Source organism: Oncorhynchus kisutch, linkage group LG25 (assembly GCF_002021735.2).
Source record: "Oncorhynchus kisutch isolate 150728-3 linkage group LG25, Okis_V2, whole genome shotgun sequence".
NCBI classification, from domain to species: domain Eukaryota; kingdom Metazoa; phylum Chordata; class Actinopteri; order Salmoniformes; family Salmonidae; genus Oncorhynchus; species Oncorhynchus kisutch.
The window spans coordinates 9,902,729-9,924,493 of record NC_034198.2 but is presented as its reverse complement, the minus strand read 5'-3'; the positions used below and the strand labels follow the sequence as shown (position 1 = coordinate 9,924,493).

Here is a 21,765-nt window from a genome sequence, read left to right as displayed (position 1 = left end):
GACTTCTGGTGTTATAAAGTAGCAGACAATCACAGTATAAAATATTTATTAGTTCAAACCCAAAATAGTGAAACAAAGAGAGGGTTATCCATTCAAATATTTTGAATATAATACAAATCATGTTCTAAGCTTCATTCTGAGCTGTCGTAATCCTACTTGTCCTAGGACAGACAGACAGACAGACAGACAGACAGACAGACAGACAGACAGACAGACAGACAGACAGACAGGTCAATATGCCTTTACACCAGATACAGCAGTTATTGGGGTTTGACAATCTGCAGCCATCTGAGTACCACAAATAGAACAAACTATTCACTATGAAAGACAAATGTAGTCTTGCTAGCTTTCACTGATTGTTACTTAATGTACACTGTCCCAGTGCTGAACCTCCCATACACGGGTCCTAAAGCTCAAATGAGGATTGTAGAGAATGAGGGTTTAAATCATTCCGTTGAACTATAAAGTCCATCCATGGCCAAGCCCTTACTCCACTAACATTATGTAGAAATAGGAAGTGTTTACTTCAGTAAAAGCCTGCGGAGTTATGGTATATGGCCAATATACCACGGCCAAGGGCTGTTCATTGGCACGACGCAACACAAAGTGCTAGAACACAGCCCTTAGCCCGTGGTATATTGGCCATATATCACAAACCCCCGAGGTGCCTTATTGATATTAGAAACTGGTTACCAACGTAATCAGAGCAGTGCAAATAAATGTTTTGCCATACCCGTCGTATACGGTATATCATATATGATATACCACGCCTTTCAGCCAGCCAGCAGTCAGGGCTCGAATCACCCAGTTTATGATGAGGAATATAGTGTATTTACTGTAGGTGTTTGTTGTGGATCAGAGAGGTATTAGGAGACAGCACCTCACAGTCTAATATTCCTAAAGCTCTACTTAGAGGGTGGAGGTTTGCTGTGGGTAGAACCACAGGTAGAACCAATCACCTGCCATGCTGGGCTAAGCCTAGGGGACTTATTTCAAGTTTATGTGCGCTCTATGTCAATGCATTTAAATGAGGGTGATGCTTTGAATGGAGTGTGTGTGTGTGTGCGCACAAGTAAGCGTGTGTGTAAGCAAGCGTGTGTGTAAAGCAAGTGTATGTGTAAGCAAGCGTGTGTGTGTAGTGTTTCACAGGAAGATGTCGGAGGAGACTTGGAGCTTCTGTCTGGGCTTCCACTTGGCGCTGACTCGGGACCCGTCTGTCCGTCTGTATGGCTGGTTCCTCAGGTCTAGCAGGGATAGTGATGGGTAACAACAGCACTGTGAGACCACAACACAGAACAACTCTGGTCCTAAACAGGCTTTTGTAGTGACACCGCCACGCTAACAAAGACAGCTGCATCAAGAGGACAGAGGCACATGGTGTTACACTCTCGTGGTGTGCATAGGAGACACAGGCATCTCCGGAGACAGAGAGAAAGCGAAAGACAGACCTATACTATGTAGGGCTGTCATCACTGAAGCCAGAGTCGCAGAAGAGGCGAGAGGTGCGCTTGCCAGAGCGAGCCGTGAAGGGCACAGCCTTCAGAGCTGAAAACCCCAGAGAGAGAGAGAGAGAGTGAGAAAGAGAGAGTGAGAAAGAGAGAGGGAAAGAGAGAGAGAGAAAGAGAGAGTGAGAAAGAGAGAGAGAGAAAGAGAGAGAGAGAGAGAGAAAGAGAGAGATAAAGAGAGAGAGAGAGAAAGAGAGAGAGAGAGAGAGAGAGAGAGAGAGAGAGAGAGAGAGAGAAAGAGAGAGAGAGAGAAAGAGAGAGAGAGAGAGAGAGAGAGAGAGAGAAAGAGAGAGAGAGAGAAAGAGAGAGAGAGAGAAAGAGAGAGAGAGAGAAAGAGAGAGAGAGAGAGAGAGAGAGAGAGAGAGAGAGAGAGAGAGAGAAAGAGAGAGAGAGAGAGAGAGAGAGAGAGAGAGAGCGATAAAGGGAGAAGAGGGCGACGGTAAAGACATAACCAAGGGGGAGGAGAGATATGCACAGGGGAATGAGTGGGAATGACATGAAAAAAGGATTGAAGGGAGAAGATGAATGTGGATGTGACAGATGCAACAGGATAATGTAGGTGGCGGTGGATATTGCATGGCGACAGTTAGTTATGATGTATTTGTGGAAATGGGAAAAGGCTACAGAAAAGCAAGCGTTATCAGGAACCATTCCTCCTGTGTTCCAATGGCACGTTGTGTTAGCTAATCCAAGTTAATCATTTTAAAAGGCTAATTGATCATTAGAAAACCCTTTTGCAATTATGTTAGCACAGCTGAAAACTGTTGGCCTTCTAGGCAGAGTTGCAAAGAAAAAGACATATCTCTGTCCAGTGTCTGTGTTCTTTTGCCCATCTTAATCTTTTCTTTTTATTGGCCAGTCTGAGATATGGGTTTTTCTTTGCAACTCTACCTAGAAGGCCAGCATCCCGGAGTTGCCTCTTCACTGTTGACGGTGAGACTGGTGTTTCGCGGGTACTATTTAATGAAGCTGCCAGTTGAGGACTTGTGAGGTGTCTGTTTCTCAAACTAAACACTCTGATGTACTTGTCCTCTTGCTCAGTTGTGCATATCAGTTGTGCTCAATTGTGCATCCTCCCACTACTCTTTCTATTCTGGTTAGAGCCCGTTTGTACTGTTCTGTGAAGGGAGTAGTACACAGTGTTGTACGAGATCTTCAGTTTCTTGGCAATTTCTAGCATGGAATAGCCTTCATTTCTCAGAACAAGAATAGACGGACGAGTTTCAGAAGAAAGTTCTTTGTTTCTGGCCATTTTGAGCCTGTAATCGAACCCACAAATGCTGATGCTCCAGATACTCAACTTGTCTAAAGAAGGCCAGTTTAATTGCTTCTTTAATCAGAACAACAGTTTTCAGCTGTGCTAACATAATTGCAAAAGGGTTTTCTAATGATTAGCCTTTTTGGATTAGCTAACACAACGTTCCATTGGAACACAGGAGTGGTGGTTGCTGACAATGTGCCTCTATATGCCTATGTAGATATTCCATTAAACAAATCTGCAGTTTCCAGCTACAATAGTCATTTACAACATTAACAATGTCTACACTGTATTTCTGATCAATTTGTACTTTTCTTTCAAAAACATGGACATTTCCAAGTGAGCCCAAACTTTTGAACGGTAGTGTGTGTGTATACATGTATATATATACACACACACACACACACACACACACACACACACACACACACACACACACACACACACACACACACACACACACAATGAGTGTACTGGAGACCTCAACCCATTATCCCTGACTCCACCAGGCCCACCTGTGATGATGTCCTCGATGGCTCCATCCTTGCCCTCCCGAACCAGGGGGGTCACCTGCCGCCTCTTCAGCTCCGCTATCAGATCCATCTGGGGCATCATGGGTACCTGCTGTGGGGGGGTCGGGGGGGGTCAAAGGGCAGGCAAAAAATGTTGGGGTCTAAATTATACACGTTTTGAAGGTAAATGGAGTGAGTCAACTCTCCCTGTGTCTTATGGCTCCTACGTGGTTGGTAATGTGTCACGGACTACCTTCTGGGATGTTTCAGGCTTAGGCGAGGTTGACAGTGGCCCAGTTTTCCATTCACTGGACAACACATCCTGCTTTTTCCTCTGCTCATTCTCCTGCTCTGCTTGCTGCCGGGGGGGGGGGGGGTTATAAAGACATTTGTAATCATTTATGTATGGAACACTGTCACATTAATGCAACAGTTACTGTTTGATGTGTGGCAAAGAGCTCAGCTCGTCTCTGTTGATACATTAACGTACTTACGTTTTAATAGTAAGTACTGTATGAATGATCGAATGAATTGAATCAATGAACAACGTAATCAGTCAACGTGGTGACTAACCTTATAGGCCTTGATGAACCTAACAAAGACAGGGAAGAACATGGAGGGAGGTGTGGTTTTAGGGTTCTCTCCAAAGTACTCCACCACTGATTCATACACATCCTAAAATGAGAGGGGGGAAAAAGGATCATACCTCCATTACACTGTACCTCATTGCTTTCTGTAGCAGTATTGTTTTACAAATATTATTAGCCTCTTCTAAATTAATTTAGTATAGTGCAATAAAACTGTTACTAGGTTAGCCACTGTGATTATTATTATTTGACCCTGCTGGTCATCTATGAACGTTTGAACATCTTGGCCATGTTCTGTTATAATCTCCACCCGGCACAGCCAGAAGAGGACTGGCCACCCCTCAGAGCCTGGTTCCCCCCATAGGTTTCTTCCTAGGTTCCTGCCTCTCTCAAGAGTTTTTCCTAGCCACTGTGCTTCTACATCTGCATTGCTTGCTGTTTAGGGTTTTAGACTGGGTTTCTGTATAGCACTTTGTGACATCGGCTGATGTAAAAAGGACTTTATAAATACATTTGATTGATATATTAGGCTGTACATTTTGCCACACTGATTGTCAATTTTATATATATATATATACATTTAGTAGGGTGATTTGACCTGGGCTGTCTTGCCATCTCCTACTACAGAGTCCAGCAGGTCATTGTTGCTGGTGAGGAACTCCTGCAACACAGAGTTGTCTTCGTGTATGGCAAACTCCTTCCGGGTCACCTCCATGCCCCTCTCCAGGGCACGCACGTCCTGCAGAATGCTGTCCAGGGACACCAGAGCAGCCTTGTCCAAGAAGTACAGCTCACTGTGGAAGGTTTGGAGCTCGGGGTATTTCTCCTGGATGATGTTCACTATGAAGTGAAGCAGAGTCTGTCTCCGGTCTGTGGACTTGGTGTCTAACAGCTAGATTGAATAAAAAGAAAGAAAGTTGCACACGCTATACAGTATATGCTCCAAACTACTTCATGGGTAAACCTAATAACCAAGAAGGTACCACGTTGCCAAAACTTTGAAGGTCAAATGCAGCTGTTTTTATATAAATATCAAATCATTTCTGGGTAACACTTAAGTACCTTACCGTGCTTGTCTTCAAAAAAAATAGCTTCTTATCAAAGAGCAATTTCTCAAGCAAGAATTTAGTTAGGACTGCCTGGGAGTGGTCTAAATGGGGAGGGGGAAACCTGAAAGCTAGCTGTTATTGGCAGAGAGTGACATCACCAGGCAGGCTGAAATTTCAGGTGCTCTTTTCAAACAGCTCTTAAACTTAAAGGATATTATATTAATTTCCACAACTTCACAGTATTATTCCAACCTCTTAGTGGAAATATATATCAAACACATGAAAATCATGTTTTTGAGACCCTGTTTTCTGCTCCGGAACAAGGCAGTTAACCCACTGTTCCTAGGCCGTCAATTGAAAATAAGAATTTGTTCTTGCCTAGTTAAATAAAGGTAAAAAATAAAAAGGATACAAAGTCAAAAGGTTAGCCTGATCCCAGATCTGTGTTTGCTTTAGGACAGTGGTATTCAGAGGGGTCAGTGATAGCACATACAGAACTGAGATCAGATAATCAAGGGATACAGCACCCCATCAAAATGAGAAATACAGTGTGATCAAGAGCAAATGTGTCCAATCCTGATGATCAAGTTGTTACTCGTCTCCAATTAAATCCATTTTGACGTTAATTGATGGTTTGGGTAACTCTGCCTGTCATTGATTATCATCAGCAATCATTGTTAGTTGAGACATCCTCCACAGCTCCAACTTAGTGTCCTATTCATTCAGTCACTGTGGCTAATTCAGAGCAGGCCTGTCACAATCGGTTATCTCTGGATCTCTCACTGAGGTGGAGCCCCATTTGAGTCTATTACCGTAGATAAATCAATTAGATGTTGTGCTAAAATGACATTCTGCCAACCCAAGTGAATCTTCCGGACTAAGGTTGGAGTACAAAACCGACGTGCCTCATGGTAGGAAAAGGACCACAAAATGAGCCTCTAACATTTGGTTGATAAATAGAGTACGCTTTATGTTCGAAGTCTTTCCCACCAAGTCGAGACTCTGCAGGCGGAACCCATAGGCTGCTCCTCTCTTGCTGCTGTTCATGTAGTTTCCAAATGCTAGGATGATCTTAGGAACAGAAGAGGCATACCAAAGTTAGACACCAACGTTGTGCCATCATACAAAACGAAACAATATAGCCGCGTACCATCCATGCAGCATAGCAAAAGAGCAGTCTCCTAAACGGTACCTCAAGGATCTTCTTCAGCTTGCTAGAGGACTTGATTGACATTGAGGCAGCGATGATTGCATTGAGTTGCTGTTGGAGAGATGGGAACATATTATGGTGATCTCTGGTATTTTGGGGAAGCTTTGTGCATTCGTCTAGATGATAAAGCATTGAAACAATCTCGAAATAACATTGTTTTCAGTATTTCTACTGACCGGCTGGATGAGCTGGATGCTCTCTGGGAAGTTGCCCATGAAGGTGAGCGTACTGATGCGCTGGGGCAGGCGGGGGATCTTGCCAAAGCGTACCATAAAGCGGTCCTCCTCGGGGAGCTCGTCCAGGGGCCTCCCGTCTCGCTCGTAGTTCTGGATGAGCTTGACTTCGTACTCTGAGGGGATGAAACGCTCCAGCAGCTCTAGGAAGTCCAGGCTCAGAGTTTCCTGGTTATACCTGTAGGGGAGGGGCAAGAGAAAGTGGAGAGAGCCAGGGTTATGTACAACTACTACTTCATACTACTTGTACAACTACTACGCTGTTCATACACTCCGATTATTGTAAACTGACAATAAAAGTGAGTTATGAGTGTCGTGATCCTTCACACACTTCACATCGGTTACAAGCTTATCAGTTACTATCACATGCTTAGTAAAACCACAGCTAACTATACATTCCTCTCTCTGGCTGTGCATAGTCACACTACAAAAAGGTATACATTTAACATTTCGGTCATCCAACCGCTCTTATCCAGAGCGACTTACAGTCAATGCATTCAACTATATATAGTAGTACTACTTCTAGTCTTACGCACAATTTACATGTAGTATAATTTTCTTATAACTTGATAACAGACACATACGTCTCTATGGAAGTACAGATGTCTGAGGCGGCCATGCCTCCCTTGCGCAGGGTGATGGCAAGGTTTTTGGCTCTGTTGGGCTCCAGTAGGGACACTTTGCTGGGGGTCTTCTGGGCCACCTTCGCTCTCAGGGGCCCCACGTCAGCCGGGGCAGTCTGGGCCTTGGTCTTAAACTGCTCCTCAAAGGCATCCATGTTTAGCACCTAGGACATGGAGTGGAGAGGTGGATGACTAATGCAGGTGCTGTTGGTAATGTCCAAACTGTGCGATTTACAGTTTAAACAAGTCGTTGATTCGGCAGGAAGTGTATATGACGGGAGACAGATCAGATAGAGGGAGAAATACAAAAAGATTTCAGGATGACAGAAGAAAGAGAAACGAGAGAGCGGCTGAGACAGAGAAAGAGGGATGGAAAGACTTTAAGGAGAAGAAAGGGAATCACATACAGATGAGGACAGATTGAGATGGACAAGAATACAGATTGTAAGCAGATAGCTAGTAGACTAGGGTGGTCTCACCCCCAGCACGAGCTCATCATCCAGCTCATTGAAGACGGTTCCAGACACCTGGTTGGGTTTAAGGGCCTGCCAGTTGAGTGAAGGCATACGGTACTTAGTCTGAATGGGCTTCTTGTTTCTGTTACCTGTCCAGAAGAGGAACACGTTGTGTTTCATTGTGTAAAACCATTTCTAAAACAGCCAGTCCTTGTTTAGTGGGATCCACTTAACTGAACGTTCTGTCATTAGAAACACGACTGACAGAACTATCTTGACCTATCGCTTGTTAGCTTACCAGTGTGTCCATCAGGCATACCCCCAAATGGTGGGGGCATTCCACCGCCCGGAGGTGGTGGGGGCATACCACCCGCTGGAGGAGGTGGGGGCGGAGGAGGTGGTGCAGTCGAGCATGTAGGGGGAGGAGGAGGAGGAGGAGGGGCGGGGGGAGGAGGGGCATGTGCTGTGGCCTCTGTTGTACCAGCTAATTGTGGAGGAGGGGGAAGGACTACTGATGTGGGAGGGCCCTCGACAGTCGCGATGTGTTCTGTGGATGCAGGGAAAATGAAACAATGTCATTTTGATATGATGAATTTGATTCCATAAACCAAACTAAATTAATATTTGAAGAATTTATTTCCATAGCACAATATCTACCAATTTTTCACATTTGTGTTTTTCATCAGAAATGATTGCTGATGGGTATCTTTCATTTGTGTGTAAATATGACTGTTCTCAGATTTTTTATTCATAGATTTGAGAACGCTATATATTCATTGTTTAGCTGGAATGGAATGTTCGTATCCAATATGTGGTTGTCTAACCTATCCATCTTATAGGCCGAGTGCAGTCAAAAACATGATTTCCTGTGTTTTATATCCAAAATAATGGAAACACTTGAGTAAAAGAGATAAAGTATATTGAAAGTAGGTGCTTCCACCACGGTGCGGTTCATGATTTAATTAAGCAATTGACATCCCATCATACTTAGGGTCATGTATAAAAAATACTGGGCAGGCTATTATTTTGGCTACCATGGCTCTGCCCCCATAGGACAACAATGCCCACATACACAGGGCAAGAGTGGTCACTGAATGGTTTGATAAGCATGAAAACAAACCATATGCCATGGCCGTCTCAGTCTGTCGTGCTCTAGATGGCACGGTATAATTCAATTGGCAATGGGGACTGAAGTACACTAAACTTTTACCTTTATATCTGAAGCATGGTAAGAACTAACTCTGTGCATGCAGGCACTCGTCAAACTGCAAGACAGCTCATTTACATATCCCCTTGACCTTCAACCTCAAGAGTGATACTGATTGGCTGTTACGCACAAGAGAGTTATGGACTACCATTAAAAGGTGTATAACTCCATATATTACATCCCCCCCCCCCCTCTTAGTTAGAGCTTACAAGCAAACATAACCTTTTAACAAAACTTTTTTTAAACAAGAATATAGTCATTTTAATACTGCTGTAGAGTCAATGGTAGATGGTGGTCTAATTCCACTTACAATACCAGGTTTTCCATCTGACTCACTCAAGCACATAGTCCTGTAGCCTCGCTGGTAGTTTAGTACACCTGGCTGCTCTGGTGCACTGACTGGTGTGAGTCTCTATGACAGAGGGTTCCGGTGCACTGACTGGTGTGAGTCTCTATGACAGAGGGTTCCAGTGCACTGACTGGTGTGAGTCTCTATGACAGAGGGTTCCGGTGCACTGACTGGTGTGAGTCTCTATGACAGAGGGTTCCGGTGCACTGACTGGTGTGAGTCTCTATGACAGAGGGTTCCGGTGCACTGACTGGTGTGAGTCTCTATGACAGAGGGTTCCGGTGCACTGACTGGTGTGAGTCTCTATGACAGAGGGTTCCGGTGCACTGACTGGTGTGAGTCTCTATGACAGAGGGTTCCAGTGCACTGACTGGTGTGAGTCTCTATGACAGAGGGTTCCGGTGCACTGACTGGTGTAAGTTTCTATGACAGAGGGTTCCGGTGCACTGACTGGTGTGAGTCTCTATGACAGAGGGTTCCGGTGCACTGACTGGTGAGTCTCTATGACAGAGGGTTCCGGTGCACTGACTGGTGTGAGTCTCTATGACAGAGGGTTCCGGTGCACTGACTGGTGTGAGTCTCTATGACAGAGGGTTCTGGTGCACTGACTGGTGTGAGTCTCTATGACAGAGGGTTCCGGTACACTGACTGGTGTGAGTCTCTATGACAGAGGGTTCCGGTGCACTGACTGGTGTGAGTCTCTAAGACAGAGGGTTCCGGTGCACTGACTGGTGTGAGTCTCTATGACAGAGGGTTCCGGTGCACTGACTGGTGTGAGTCTCTATGACAGAGGGTTCCGGTGCACTAACTGGTGTGAGTCTCTATGACAGAGGGTTCCGGTGCACTGACTGGTGTGAGTCTCTATGACAGAGGGTTCCGGTGCACTGACTGGTGTGAGTGTCTATGACAGAGGGTTTTGGTTCTCTGTCATTTGTCATGTTCAGTCTGTGATCATTTGTGTCTCTTTGTGTCGCCTCTTCGACCTCCTGGTCTGAATCAGAGTCGGTGATTGTGACGTCTTCCTTATCTCTGTACCTGGCTGTTCTGTCAGGTCTGAGATGCTTTCTGTTTCTGCGGTAGCGACCTCCTTCGGGTGTGACGATATCACAATGACCTCGGTTCATCTCTGATTCTCACCACTGTTGCTGGCTGCCATCCTTTTGCCGTCTCCATGCACTCTCCTTCTCCGTCCCGAAACGAAGGAAGCGGTGACACCATTTGTCATAGCTCGTCTTCTGCTGCAGCTGTCTGCATTTCAAGCCATGCTGGCCATTTTTGGGAGTCACTGGCTGAAGGGCGGCTTTACTTCCAGCTAGGTTGGAGCATAGGACACGTCCCATGAGTAGCTGAGCAGGGGAGTACTGCAGACCCCGGGGCAGGTGTGTTTCTCAGGTTCGGGAGAGCTGCGTGAGGGTCGACACCTGTCTATGATGCCGACTTCAGCATGTTTTTCACTGACTGAATGGCCCTCTCAGCCATTCCGTTTGACTGGGGAAAAACCTGGACTGGAATGAGTGATTTTGAAACCCCACTCTTTTGCACCAACTGAGCCATCTCAGCACCTGATAAGGGTACATGATCTGCAATCAGTTCAGCTGCAATAGCATGTCTAGCAAACACAGCTTTGAACTTTGCTACGACAGTACCTGATGTCTCGTCCGACAGCCTCAGCACCTCTGGATATTTGGAGTAGTAGTCCACTATCAGAAGCAATGAGCGTCCTTGGAACTTAAACATATCAACAGCGTTTTTTTTACCATGGAGTGTCAGGCACTGTGTGTGGTAGGAGTGGTTCCTTTTGGTTGCTGGGCGGTTTTTCTTGACAGGAAGTGCACGATTCGACCGTCATTCAGACATCATCAGCAAGGCCCGGTCCAATACATGCGAGCTCTGGCATGCGCTAAGGAGCGTTGAGCCTCTTTAAGTACCTCAGGTCTAAAAGTCTTTGGGAATGATAATACGTTTGTTTACCCGGGAGTAGTTCATCTTCAATGTAAAGAGAGTCTCTGATGTGCCAGTAGGTTTGCACTTTCAGTGGTGCACTTTTCTTCACCCATCTCTGTGCCTCTGTGACTGCTCTCAGCTGCTGCATAACAGCACCCTCCAGTGGCTGATGTGTGGAGACCACTTAAATGACTTTCTCGTCACTGAGGTCACAATCTTCATGTGTGGCAGTCTGGGGTACAGCCCTGGACAGGGTGTCTGCTTTTAACATGTCTTTACCTGGGGTGTAGACGATGTGAATGTCATATTTCTGTATTTGAAGCAGCGTCCTTCGAAGAACAGATTGGCAGGCGCGTTTCCAATGGACTTGGTGATTACAGCCTCAAGTGGTTTGTGGGCAGATTGAACTCTGACCGGGACACCATACACATACTGGTGAAACGTCGTCAGTGCAAACAAGATTACCAGGAGTTCTTTTCCTATCTGGGCATAATTTTGTTCTGCCCCAGACAGAGCTCTGGATGCAAAGGCTATAGGCTGTTCACCTGGCATCAGAACCAGCTCCAAGTCCCTGGCTGCATCAGCTTGTATTTCAATCTCTTCCTGTGGATTGAAGAGTTTCAGCAGCGGCATAAGGGAGATGGCTTTCTTCAGTCTCTCCAGTGCTGCTTGTTGTTCTGGGTGCCACTGCCATGCCATGTCCTTCCTGAGGAACATTCTGAGTGGTGCAGTGAGCGTGGCTTCATCTTAAGATGTACTGGGTTAGGAGACGTGTGTCATACCCAGTAATCTCTGTCGACCTTTTCTGTCTTCTGGTGGGGGTGTCTGTGTGACTGCTGTCACCTTGATGGCGGGCCCCGTGTACTTCCCTTCACTCACCATGTCATGTATCTTGTCAGCATTGAACCTCACATTCAGACAGATGGCTCTGTCCATCACCTGCTGTAGAATGCGGTCATGCTCTTCTTCGGTGGCTGCTGCAATTGTCAGGTCATCTGCAATTACACAGACACCATCAGTGTCACCAAAACTCTGAGTGAATCTGCTGAAATACCTTCGCTGGCACTTTTTACACCAAAAGGTAAGCGATTAAACCGGCACCTCCTCCATGGGGTATTGAATGTCCAAAGATCAGCTGATTCTTGCCAATACGCCTCCTTCTCATCTAGGATAGTGAATCTCTTCTTGCCCGCTAGTTGGCATTGCACATCCTCTGAGGTGGGAATGGAGAAGTGTTGGCGCTGTATGGCCTTGTTCAGGTCCTTAGGATCCAAACACACACTGAGAGAGACATTTTTATTTTGTGTTATGACCTGGCTGTTCACCCACGCTGATGGTTTTGTTACTTTGCTGACCACACCCCTCTGCTCTTGAATGTCCAATGTCTCTTTCAGCCAGTCGAGCACAGCATATGGGACTGAACAGGAGGGACTTTTGGATCAATGTAGATGTGGTGCTGGCCTGGAAACTCACAGAGTTCTTCAAACCCAGATGCATAGCGCTTGAGTAGCTCTTCCTTGGAGCATGGCGGTAGTGGTGTGTCAGATGCACTAATGCCTCTCTGCCTAGTAGTGGTGTGTCAGATGCACACAGGCCTTTCTGCCTAGTAGTGGTGTGTCAGATGCACTAATGCCTCTCTGCCTAGTAGTGGTGTGTCAGATGCACACAGGCCTTTCTGCCTAGTAGTGGTGTGTCAGATACACTCAGGCCTCTCTGCCTCGTAGTGGTGTGTCAGATAAACACAGGCTACTTTGCCTAGTAGTAGTGTGTCAGATGCACACAGGCCTCTCTGCCTCGTAGTGGTGTGTCAGATACACTAATGCCTCTCTGTCTAGTGGTGGTGTGTCAGATGCACACAGGCCTCTCTGTCTAGTAGTGGTGTGTCAGATGCACTCAGGCCTCTCTGTCTAGTAGTGGTGTGTCAGATGCACTCAGGCCTCTCTGTCTAGTAGTGGTGTGTCAGATGCACACAGGCCTCTCTGTCTAGTAGTGGTGTGTCAGATGCACACAGGCCTCTCTGTCTAGTAGTGGTGTGTCAGATGCACTCAGGCCTCTCTGTCTAGTAGTGGTGTGTCAGATGCACACAGGCCTCTCTGTCTAGTAGTGGTGTGTCAGATGCACACAGGCCTCTCTGTCTAGTAGTGGTGTGTCAGATGCACACAGGCCTCTCTGTCTAGTAGTGGTGTGTCAGATGCACTCAGGCCTCTCTGTCTAGTAGTGGTGTGTCAGATGCACTCAGGCCTCTCTGTCTAGTAGTGGTGTGTCAGATGCACTCAGGCCTCTCTGTCTAGTGGTGGTGTGTCAGATGCACTCAGGCCTCTCTGTCTAGTAGTGGTGTGTCAGATGCACTCAGGCCTCTCTGCCTCAAAGTGGTGTGTCAGATGCACTCAGGCCTCTCTGCCTCAAAGTGGTGTGTCAGATACACACAGGCCTCTCTGTCTAGTAGTGGTGTGTCAGATGCACTCAGGCCTCTCTGTCTAGTAGTGGTGTGTCAGATGCACTCAGTGGCTTGTCATTTAGACCACTGGCTAAGTAGTACAAGTTCAGTATTTGTTCCCATTTCTGCCAGTTTTCTGCGAGGTTTCCAGTCAGCAACAGCTGACTATAGCAAAGTAACAGCTAACAATAGCAAAGTATGTTGTTTCACTCAAGTTAGCCTGCTAACTAGCCACTCATTTTAGTAGTCTGCTGGTGAAGTCATCATTCTCACTCATGCAGTTCAATCTTCTGCCACTTCTAACACCACATCGTGCTCTAGATGGCACGATATAATTACATTGACAATGGCGACTGAAGTCCTATAACCTTTACCTTTATATCTGAAGCATGGTAAGAACTAACTCTGTGCATGCAGGCACACATCAAACTGCAAGACTGCTCATTTACATATCCCCTTTGACCTTCAACCTTAAGAGTGATACTGTTTGGCTGTTAAACACAAGTTAGTTATGGCCTATCATTGATTTTTTTGTTTACTTAACCTTTATTTAACTAGGCAAGTTAGTTAAGAACAAATTCTTATTTACAATGACTGTCTACCAAAACGTAAAAGGCCTCCTGCGGGGACAGGGGATTAAAAATACAGAAATATAGGACAAAACACACACCACGGCCAGAGACACACCACAACACTACATAAAGAGAGACCTAAGACAACAACATAGCATGGCAGCAACACAACATGACAACAACATGGCAGCAGCACAACATGGTAGCAGCACAAAACATGTAACAAACATTATTGGGCACAGAACAACAGCACAAAGGGCAAGAAGGTAGAGACAACAATACATCAGGCAAAGCAGTCACAACTGTCAGTAGGAATGTCCATGATTGAGTCTTTGAATGAAGAGATGGAGATAAAACTGTCCAGTTTGAGTGTTTGTTGCAGCTCGTTCCAGTCACTAGCTTCAGTGAACTGAAAAGAGGAGCGACTGTGTGCTTTGGGGACCTTTAACAGAATGTGACTGGCAGAACGGGTGTTGTATGCGGAGGATAAGGGCTGCAGTAGGTATCTCAGATAGGGGGGAGTGAGGCCTAAGAGGGTTTTATAAATAGGCATCAACCTGTGGGTCTTGAGACAGGTATAGAGATGACCAGTTTACAGAGGAGTAATAGCTCTAGCTCTAAACCCTCAGAGGTAGTAATCACACCGGTTGGGAGAGGGGCATTCTTCTTACCAAACCACATTACCTTTGTTTTGGAGGTGTTCAGAACAGGGTTAAGGGCAGAGAAAGCTGGTTGGACACCAAGAAAGCTTTATTGTAGAGCGTTTAACACAAAATCCAAGGAGGGGCCAGCTGAGTATAAAACAGTATCATCTGCATATACATGGATAAAAGAGCTTCCTACTGCCTGAGCTATGTTGTTGATGTAAATTGAGAAGAGCGTGGGGCCTAGGATCGAGCCTAGGGGTACTCCCTTGTGACAGGCACACTGCACTTCATACACTGTACTCTTTGAGAGAGGTAGTTAGCAAACCAGGCCAAATACCCTTCAGAGACACCAATGCTCCTTAGCCGACCCACAAGAATGGTATGGTCTACCCTATCAAAAGCTTTGGCCAAGTCAATAAAAATAGCAGCACAACATTACTTAGCATCAAGGGCAATTGTGACATCATTTAGGACCTTTAAGGTTACAGTGACACATTCATAACTTGAGCAGAAACCAGAATGCATACCAGAGAGAATACTATAGACATCAAGAAAGCCAGTCAGTTGATTATTGAGAAGTTTTTCCAACACTTTTGATAAACGAGGCAAAATCGAAATAGGCCTATGACAGTTAGGATCAGCTTGATCTCCCCGTTTAAATGAAGGACGCACAGTGGCTGCCTTCCAAGCAATGGGAAGTTCCCCAGAGAGAAGACACAGGTTAAAAAGGTCAGAGATATAGGCTTGGCGATGATAGGGGCTGCAACTTTAAAGCAGAAAGGATCTAAACCATCTGACCCAGATGTCTTTTTGGGGTAAAGTGTAAAGTGTCCTTCAGCACCTCAGAATCCATGACTGCCTATAAGGGAGAAACTTATTAGAAGGGGCAGGGGGAAAAGAGGGAGGAGCATCGGAGCTAGTGGTATTAGAAGGGGTGGGAGATGAGGAAATGTTGGACGGGCAATGGCTGAGTCGAATAGGAATCCTGACTTAATGAAGTGGTGATTAAAGAGCTTAGACATGTTCTCCTAGTCATTAACAGCCACATCATCAACATTAAGGGACATGGGCAGCTGTGAGGAGAAGGGCTTATTCTCCAGGTCTTTAATCATTTTCCAGAACTTCTTGGAGTTAGACCCACTTAGAGAGAACTGCTCCTTAAAATAACTAACTTTGGCCCTCCGGATAGCCTGAGTGCAGTTATTTCTCATGAGAATGAGAGCCAGTCAGCCTGAGTATGCGTGTGCTGAGCTTTTCTCCAAATTGAATTCTTGAGGTGGAGTAACTCATCATTAAAGGTGTATAGCTCCATATATTACACAGTAACCAGATCTCAACCAAAGAGAACACGTATGGGTATTCTGGACCTACGCCTGAGATGGCGTTTTTCACCACCATCAACAAAACGCCTAATGACGGAATTTCTCATGGAAGAATGGTGTCACATCCCTCCAATAGAGTTCCAGACACTTGTAGACTATGCCAAGGTGCATTGATGCTGTTCTGGCCAACACCCTATTAAGAAACTTTATGTTGGTGTTTCCTTTATTTTGTCAGTTACCTGTATATTCCATACTATGAGGTCGGAATAATACTGTGAAACTGTGAAAATTATAATAATGTAAGAGTTGTTTGAAAAGACCACTGAAATTACAGCCTGTTTTGGTGGGGTGGAGTTTTGGCCTACCTGGTGACATAAATTACAATGCCTTCAGAAAGCATTGACACCCCTTTACTATTTCAGCATTTTATTATGTTACAGCCTGAATTTAAAATGTATTAAATTCAGATATTTTTGGGTCACTGGCCTACACACAACACCCTTTAATGTAGAAGTGGAATTATGTTTTCAGACATTTCTACAAATTAATAAAACATGGAAAGCTGAAATGTCTTGTGTCAATAAGTATTCAACCCCTTTGGTACAGTACAATTCAAAAAGCAGCCATTGAATATCCCTTTGAGCATGGTGAAGTTGTTTATTACAATGTGGATGGTGTAACAATACGCACAGTCATTACAAAGATACAGGAGTCCTTCCTAACTCAGTTGCCGGAGAGGAAGGAAATCTCTCAAGGATTTCACCATGAGGCCAATGGTGTGTGACTTTAAAACAGTTACAGTGTTTAATGGCTGTGATAGTGGAAAACTGAGGATGGATCAACAACATTGTAGTGACGCCACAATACTAACCTAATTGACAGAGTGAAATGAAGGAAGCCTGCACAGAATACAAATATTCCAAAACATGCATCCTGTTTGCAACAAGGCACTAAAGTAGTACTGCAAAAAATGTGGCTAAGAAACTAACTTGTTGTCCTGAATACAAAGTGTTACAGTATATTTGGGGCAAATCCAATACAACACATTACCGAGTACCACTCTCCATATTTTCAAGCATAGTGGTGGCTGCATTATGTATTATGTGTATGTTTGTAATTGTTAAGGACTGGGGAGTTTTTCAGGATAAAAAAAAACAAATGGAATGGAGCTAAGCACATGCAAAATCCTAGAGGAAAACCTGGTTCAGTCTGCTTTCCACCAGACACTGGGAAATTAATTCACCTTTCAGAAGGAAAATAACATTAAACACAAGGCCATAGCTACACTGAATTTGCTTACCAAGAAGATAGTGAATGTTCCTGAGTGGTTGAGTTACAGTTTTGACTTAAATTTACTTGAAATGTACTTGAATTTGAATTTAATCTATGGCAAGACCTGAAAATGGTTAACTAGCAATGATCAACAACCAATTTGACAGAGCTTGAATAATTTTTTTAAGAATAAATGGGCGAATGTTGCACAATCCAGGTGAGGAAAGCTATTAAAGACCCAGAAAGAATCACAGCTGTGCTTCTACAAAGTATTGACTCAGGTGTGTGAATACTTATGTAAATGAGATATTTATGTATTTCAGTTTCAATAAATGTGCAAACATTTTCACTTTGTCATTATGGGGTTTTGTGTTTAGATAAAAATAATAATAATAATCCAAACCTCTCTGTCAATAATAGCTATAGTTTTCTGTTTCCCCCTCCCCACTCTACTCCCAGACAGTCCTAGCTAAATTATGGCTTGAGAAATTGCTCTTTTTCTTTATTTTTTGACCATTTTAATTTAAAACAATCACAGTGAGGTACTTAATTTTTACCAAGAAATGATTTGACATTGAGATAAAAACAGCTGCATTGGACCTTTAAGTCGCCTTGGATCAGATATTCTGCTTGAATGACTAAAATGTCAAATGTACATTTTTTACATACATATCTCATATTACTGTATTTAAATATATATATACTTATATATGTACTTATTTGCTTCATTTTACTGTGAAAAACCTAGCAATACTATTTATTACTATTTATTTTTCTGAGAGTGAGCCTGGTACATAGCATTGATAACATGATCATTTGTCTCTCTGAAAATAAACCAGTAATAGATTTTAACAAATACATGTCTGTCATTAAACAACCCCATGCCATGACTAGACAGTGTAAAAAAACACACCAATCTCTTTCATCATTTCTTTAAACAATAAAAGCTCATTTTCCCAACATTTCAGAAAATTGATATCTAGCGTTTTGCAATGAAACTCTTGATTTCTGACATGGTTTCTGAGCCCATGTGTGTGGCTTGTAGCTTACCTGTTTTTGCAGGGATGGAAACAGGAGGGATGACAGGGACCACATGGAGGTCCAGGTGTCCCGAGGACGTGCGCTCCATTCGAATCAGCCCCTGGCACACAAGCCCCTGAACTTTCTCCTCCAGCTCCGCTAAGGCCTGGACCAAACGATCTCTATCCCTCGCCCGCTCTTTTTCCCTCTCTCGTTCTATCTCTCGCTCTATCTCCCGCTGTTGTAGAATGGTCCCCTGGGCACAGGACTCACGCAGACTCTCCTGTTACACAGACAAACATGTCCGTGTGTTAGCCCTCTGAGCTATAGCCTAGGCATTAGCTCGGGATCTAACGCAAGTCTTCTTTGTGAATGTAATGGACTGTGGTTAGATGATAGGTCTACCTTTAGGAGCTCCACCTCTTTGGTGGTCTGGATGAGTTGCTTCTCCAGCTCAGACACTTTCTCCAACGCCTCCCTCTCGCTCTCTTCCAGTCTGCTGCTTATCTAAAACACACACATGTACACAGACTTATATAGCCGCACAGACACATGTAGAAGCGCACAGCACATCTACTTACTCTAAACCTTCAACGTGTGTACAAGCAAAGCGTCAAGTTCACCCGGGTGCAACACATCAGAATTGAGGTTGCATAGAGGATGTGTGTCCTTTTATGGTATGGTCACCTGTGCATTGTGCTCCTGCAGCTCCTCCATGTGTTCCAACAGGGCGTTCTTGGTCTCTGCATCCTCCAGCAGAGCCCCCACATCAAACACGTTGTCCAGGTAGGCCTGGATCTGCACCAGCAGCCGGTCACTCTCTGTGAACTTTAACCTCTGTGCATACACACATACAGTGCATTCGGAAAGTATTGAGACCCCTTCACTTTTTCAAAACGTTGTCACGTTACAGCCTTGTTCTCAATTTGATTAAATAAAAAATGGAAATATCACATTTGCATAAGTATTCAGACCCTTTACTCGGCACTTTGTTGAAGCACCTTTGGCAGCGATTACAGACTCGACTCTTCTTGGATATGACGCTACAAGCTTGGCACACCTGTATTTGGGGAGTTTCTCTCATTTGGGGAGCGTTACTGCACAGCTATTTTCAGTTCTCTCCAAAGATGTACGATCGGGTTGAAATCAAGGCTCTGCCTGGGCCACTCAAGAACATTCAGAGACTTGTACCGAAGCCACTCCTGCATTGTCTTGGCTGTGTGCTTAGTGTCGTTGTCCTGTTGGACGGTGAATCTTTGCTCCAGTCTGAGGTCCTGAGCACTCTGGAGCAGGTTTTCATTAAGGATCGCTCTGTACTTTGCTCATAATACCAGATAATCGTGTTTCTCATGGTCTGAGTCCATTAGGTGCCTTTTGGCAAACTCCAAGTGGGCTGTCATGTGCCTTACTGAGGAGTGGCTTCCGTTTGGCCACTCTACCATAAAGGCCTGATTGGTGGAGTGTTGCAGAGATGGTTGTCCTTCTGGAAAGTTCTCCCATCTTCACAGAAGAAATCTGGAGCTCTGTCAGAGTGACCATTGGGTTATTGGTCACCTCCCTGACCAAGGCCCTTCTCCCCCGAATGCTCGTCTTCCATTTAAGAATGGTGGAGATCACTGTGTACTTGGGGACCTTCAGTGCTGCAGACATTTTGGGGTACACTTCCCTAGACCTGTGCCTCGACACAATCCTGTCTTGGAGCTCTACGGACAATTCCTTCAACCTCATGGCTTGGTTTTTGATCTGACATGCACTGTCAACTGTGGGTCCTTATATAGAAAGGTGTGTGCTTTTCCAAATAATTTCCAATCAATTGAATTTACCACTCTAATCAAGTTGTAGAAACATCTCAAGGATGATCAGTGGAAACAGGATGCACCTGAGCTCAATTTCGAGTCTCATAGGGTCTGAATGGTCTGAATATTTATCTAAATAAGGTATTTTATTTTTTATATATTTTTTAATACATATGCAAACATTTCTTAAAACCTGTTACGGCTTTGTCGTTATGGGGTATTGTGTGTAGATTGATGAGGATTTTTATTTGTTTAATCCATTTTAGAATAAGGCTGTAACGTAACAAAATTGGAATACTTTCCGAATGCACTGTATATATAGACAAACATAGAGATACATTACTATTGTTTTATTTAATGATGTGCCCACAAATGCATAATTGGTTTACCTTCAAATGAAGTCTCCTATGACAACGAAAACATACTCATTGGAATTATGCGTCCTTGGGTTTTTTGGTAATGTTAAGGAAAGACAGCTGTACTAATGTAATCTCATAAGCTATTATAAGTCATATTCTTTAAAAAAACTAACTGGGGGTATATTTGGATATTTTCTGAAAATATCTGACCACGTGTCAGTGGTTAAGGGGCAACTTCTCTCTGTGATTCTGTATCACTCACCTCTAGATAGTCATCCAGGCCATGGTGGGTAAACTCATACTGCAGATGGACCCTACAGTTCATGTTCTCCACTGAGTGGACCACAATATTGATGAACTGCATGCACGCCACCTGGTGGACATAAACAGTAGGCGATGGCATGGTACACCGTGGGAAAACTATGCTCGCGAAATTTCAATGGTTTACATCAATGGAGACAAGTTGACATCTACTATAACTTGATTCTCAAGTCTGAGCAATATCTATTCTGTGTACAGATGGAGATGGACATAAGGAACACCTAATGAACACGAATTGCGCACTTTGGAGCCAGACTCACCATAAAGTCAATGTTGCTTTCTTCATTGCAGAAATACTCCATGAGCTTCTCAAAGCGGCTCTTCTCTCCACATACCTTACGAACGACATAGATGGAAGGCGAAAAGTTTTTCGATTGGGCACATAATTCTGCTCTGCAACACTACAAATATGCACGGGGGGGGGGGGGGTATCCTTAAATACAGCCAGCTGTACCCCACGCGGTCTATCTTTCACTTGTTATGCCTCTCCTCTCCCCCACTCTCTCTCCACCCCTAGGCCATCACAAATGACTTCAATAATAGAAGTAAACTGACTTTAATAATGGAAGATAAAACATCAGCATTACTCCTACATACAGAAATGGGTTCAGAACACTCTGCACTAAGTAGTAGTGTGTTTGAAACTGAAATATATCAGTTGGACAACTCTTATTGTGTGATATCCATTATCACATGTGTGATATGTCTTTAAGGACTAACGCCGCCTTCCCCTCTACCCGCTCATGTCCACTAAATAATGCAGGCCTGCACTTCAACCTGCCAGCCTGTACCCCAACAATGCCCACGCTCTGCCACTGTGGGCAACAGGAGCCAGCCTGGCCCGCAGCACTTCCGCCTCCGCTACAATGTGCTATCTGTCATCTCTCGCTCTCTCCCTCCATTAGTCTCTCACCCACACAGTCTCTCTGCGCTGTACCGAAACAAGGACCACTCACTGTGCCACTTTTGATGCCAGCTCTGTAACGGATGCTAGGATACTACTCTAAGGTATTGCGTAAACAACGTGTGCGATTGGATATGAGAAGGTGAGAGCTCTGGATACCGCAATTATTATTGATGACTTTTA

At 44.5% G+C, this 21,765-nt stretch overlaps 1 protein-coding gene across 2 annotated transcripts in view; it reads right to left on the bottom strand.

The window, feature by feature from the left end:
• Positions 1-29: 29 nt before the first annotated feature.
• The window catches only part of LOC109869958 (formin-like protein 1), a 58,718-nt gene continuing 36,982 nt past the window's right edge, over positions 30-21,765 (bottom strand). The window contains exons 10-25 of one of the 2 annotated variants that reach the window (XM_031804882.1): positions 20,939-21,013; positions 20,620-20,730; positions 18,890-19,039; positions 18,608-18,709; positions 18,233-18,485; positions 7,731-7,979; positions 7,457-7,581; positions 6,939-7,141; positions 6,298-6,532; positions 6,104-6,172; positions 5,902-5,982; positions 4,461-4,754; positions 3,849-3,950; positions 3,529-3,633; positions 3,279-3,387; positions 30-1,244 (exon numbers count right to left, since the gene is read on the bottom strand). In XM_031804882.1, the coding sequence (XP_031660742.1) occupies positions 1,144-1,244; positions 3,279-3,387; positions 3,529-3,633; positions 3,849-3,950; positions 4,461-4,754; positions 5,902-5,982; positions 6,104-6,172; positions 6,298-6,532; positions 6,939-7,141; positions 7,457-7,581; positions 7,731-7,979; positions 18,233-18,485; positions 18,608-18,709; positions 18,890-19,039; positions 20,620-20,730; positions 20,939-21,013 (2,364 nt within the window). In that variant the 3' untranslated portion in view covers positions 30-1,143. The remainder of the gene's footprint in view (positions 1,245-3,278; positions 3,388-3,528; positions 3,634-3,848; positions 3,951-4,460; positions 4,755-5,901; positions 5,983-6,103; positions 6,173-6,297; positions 6,533-6,938; positions 7,142-7,456; positions 7,582-7,730; positions 7,980-18,232; positions 18,486-18,607; positions 18,710-18,889; positions 19,040-20,619; positions 20,731-20,938; positions 21,014-21,765) is intronic. The other variant, XM_031804883.1, reaches the window with a different exon arrangement.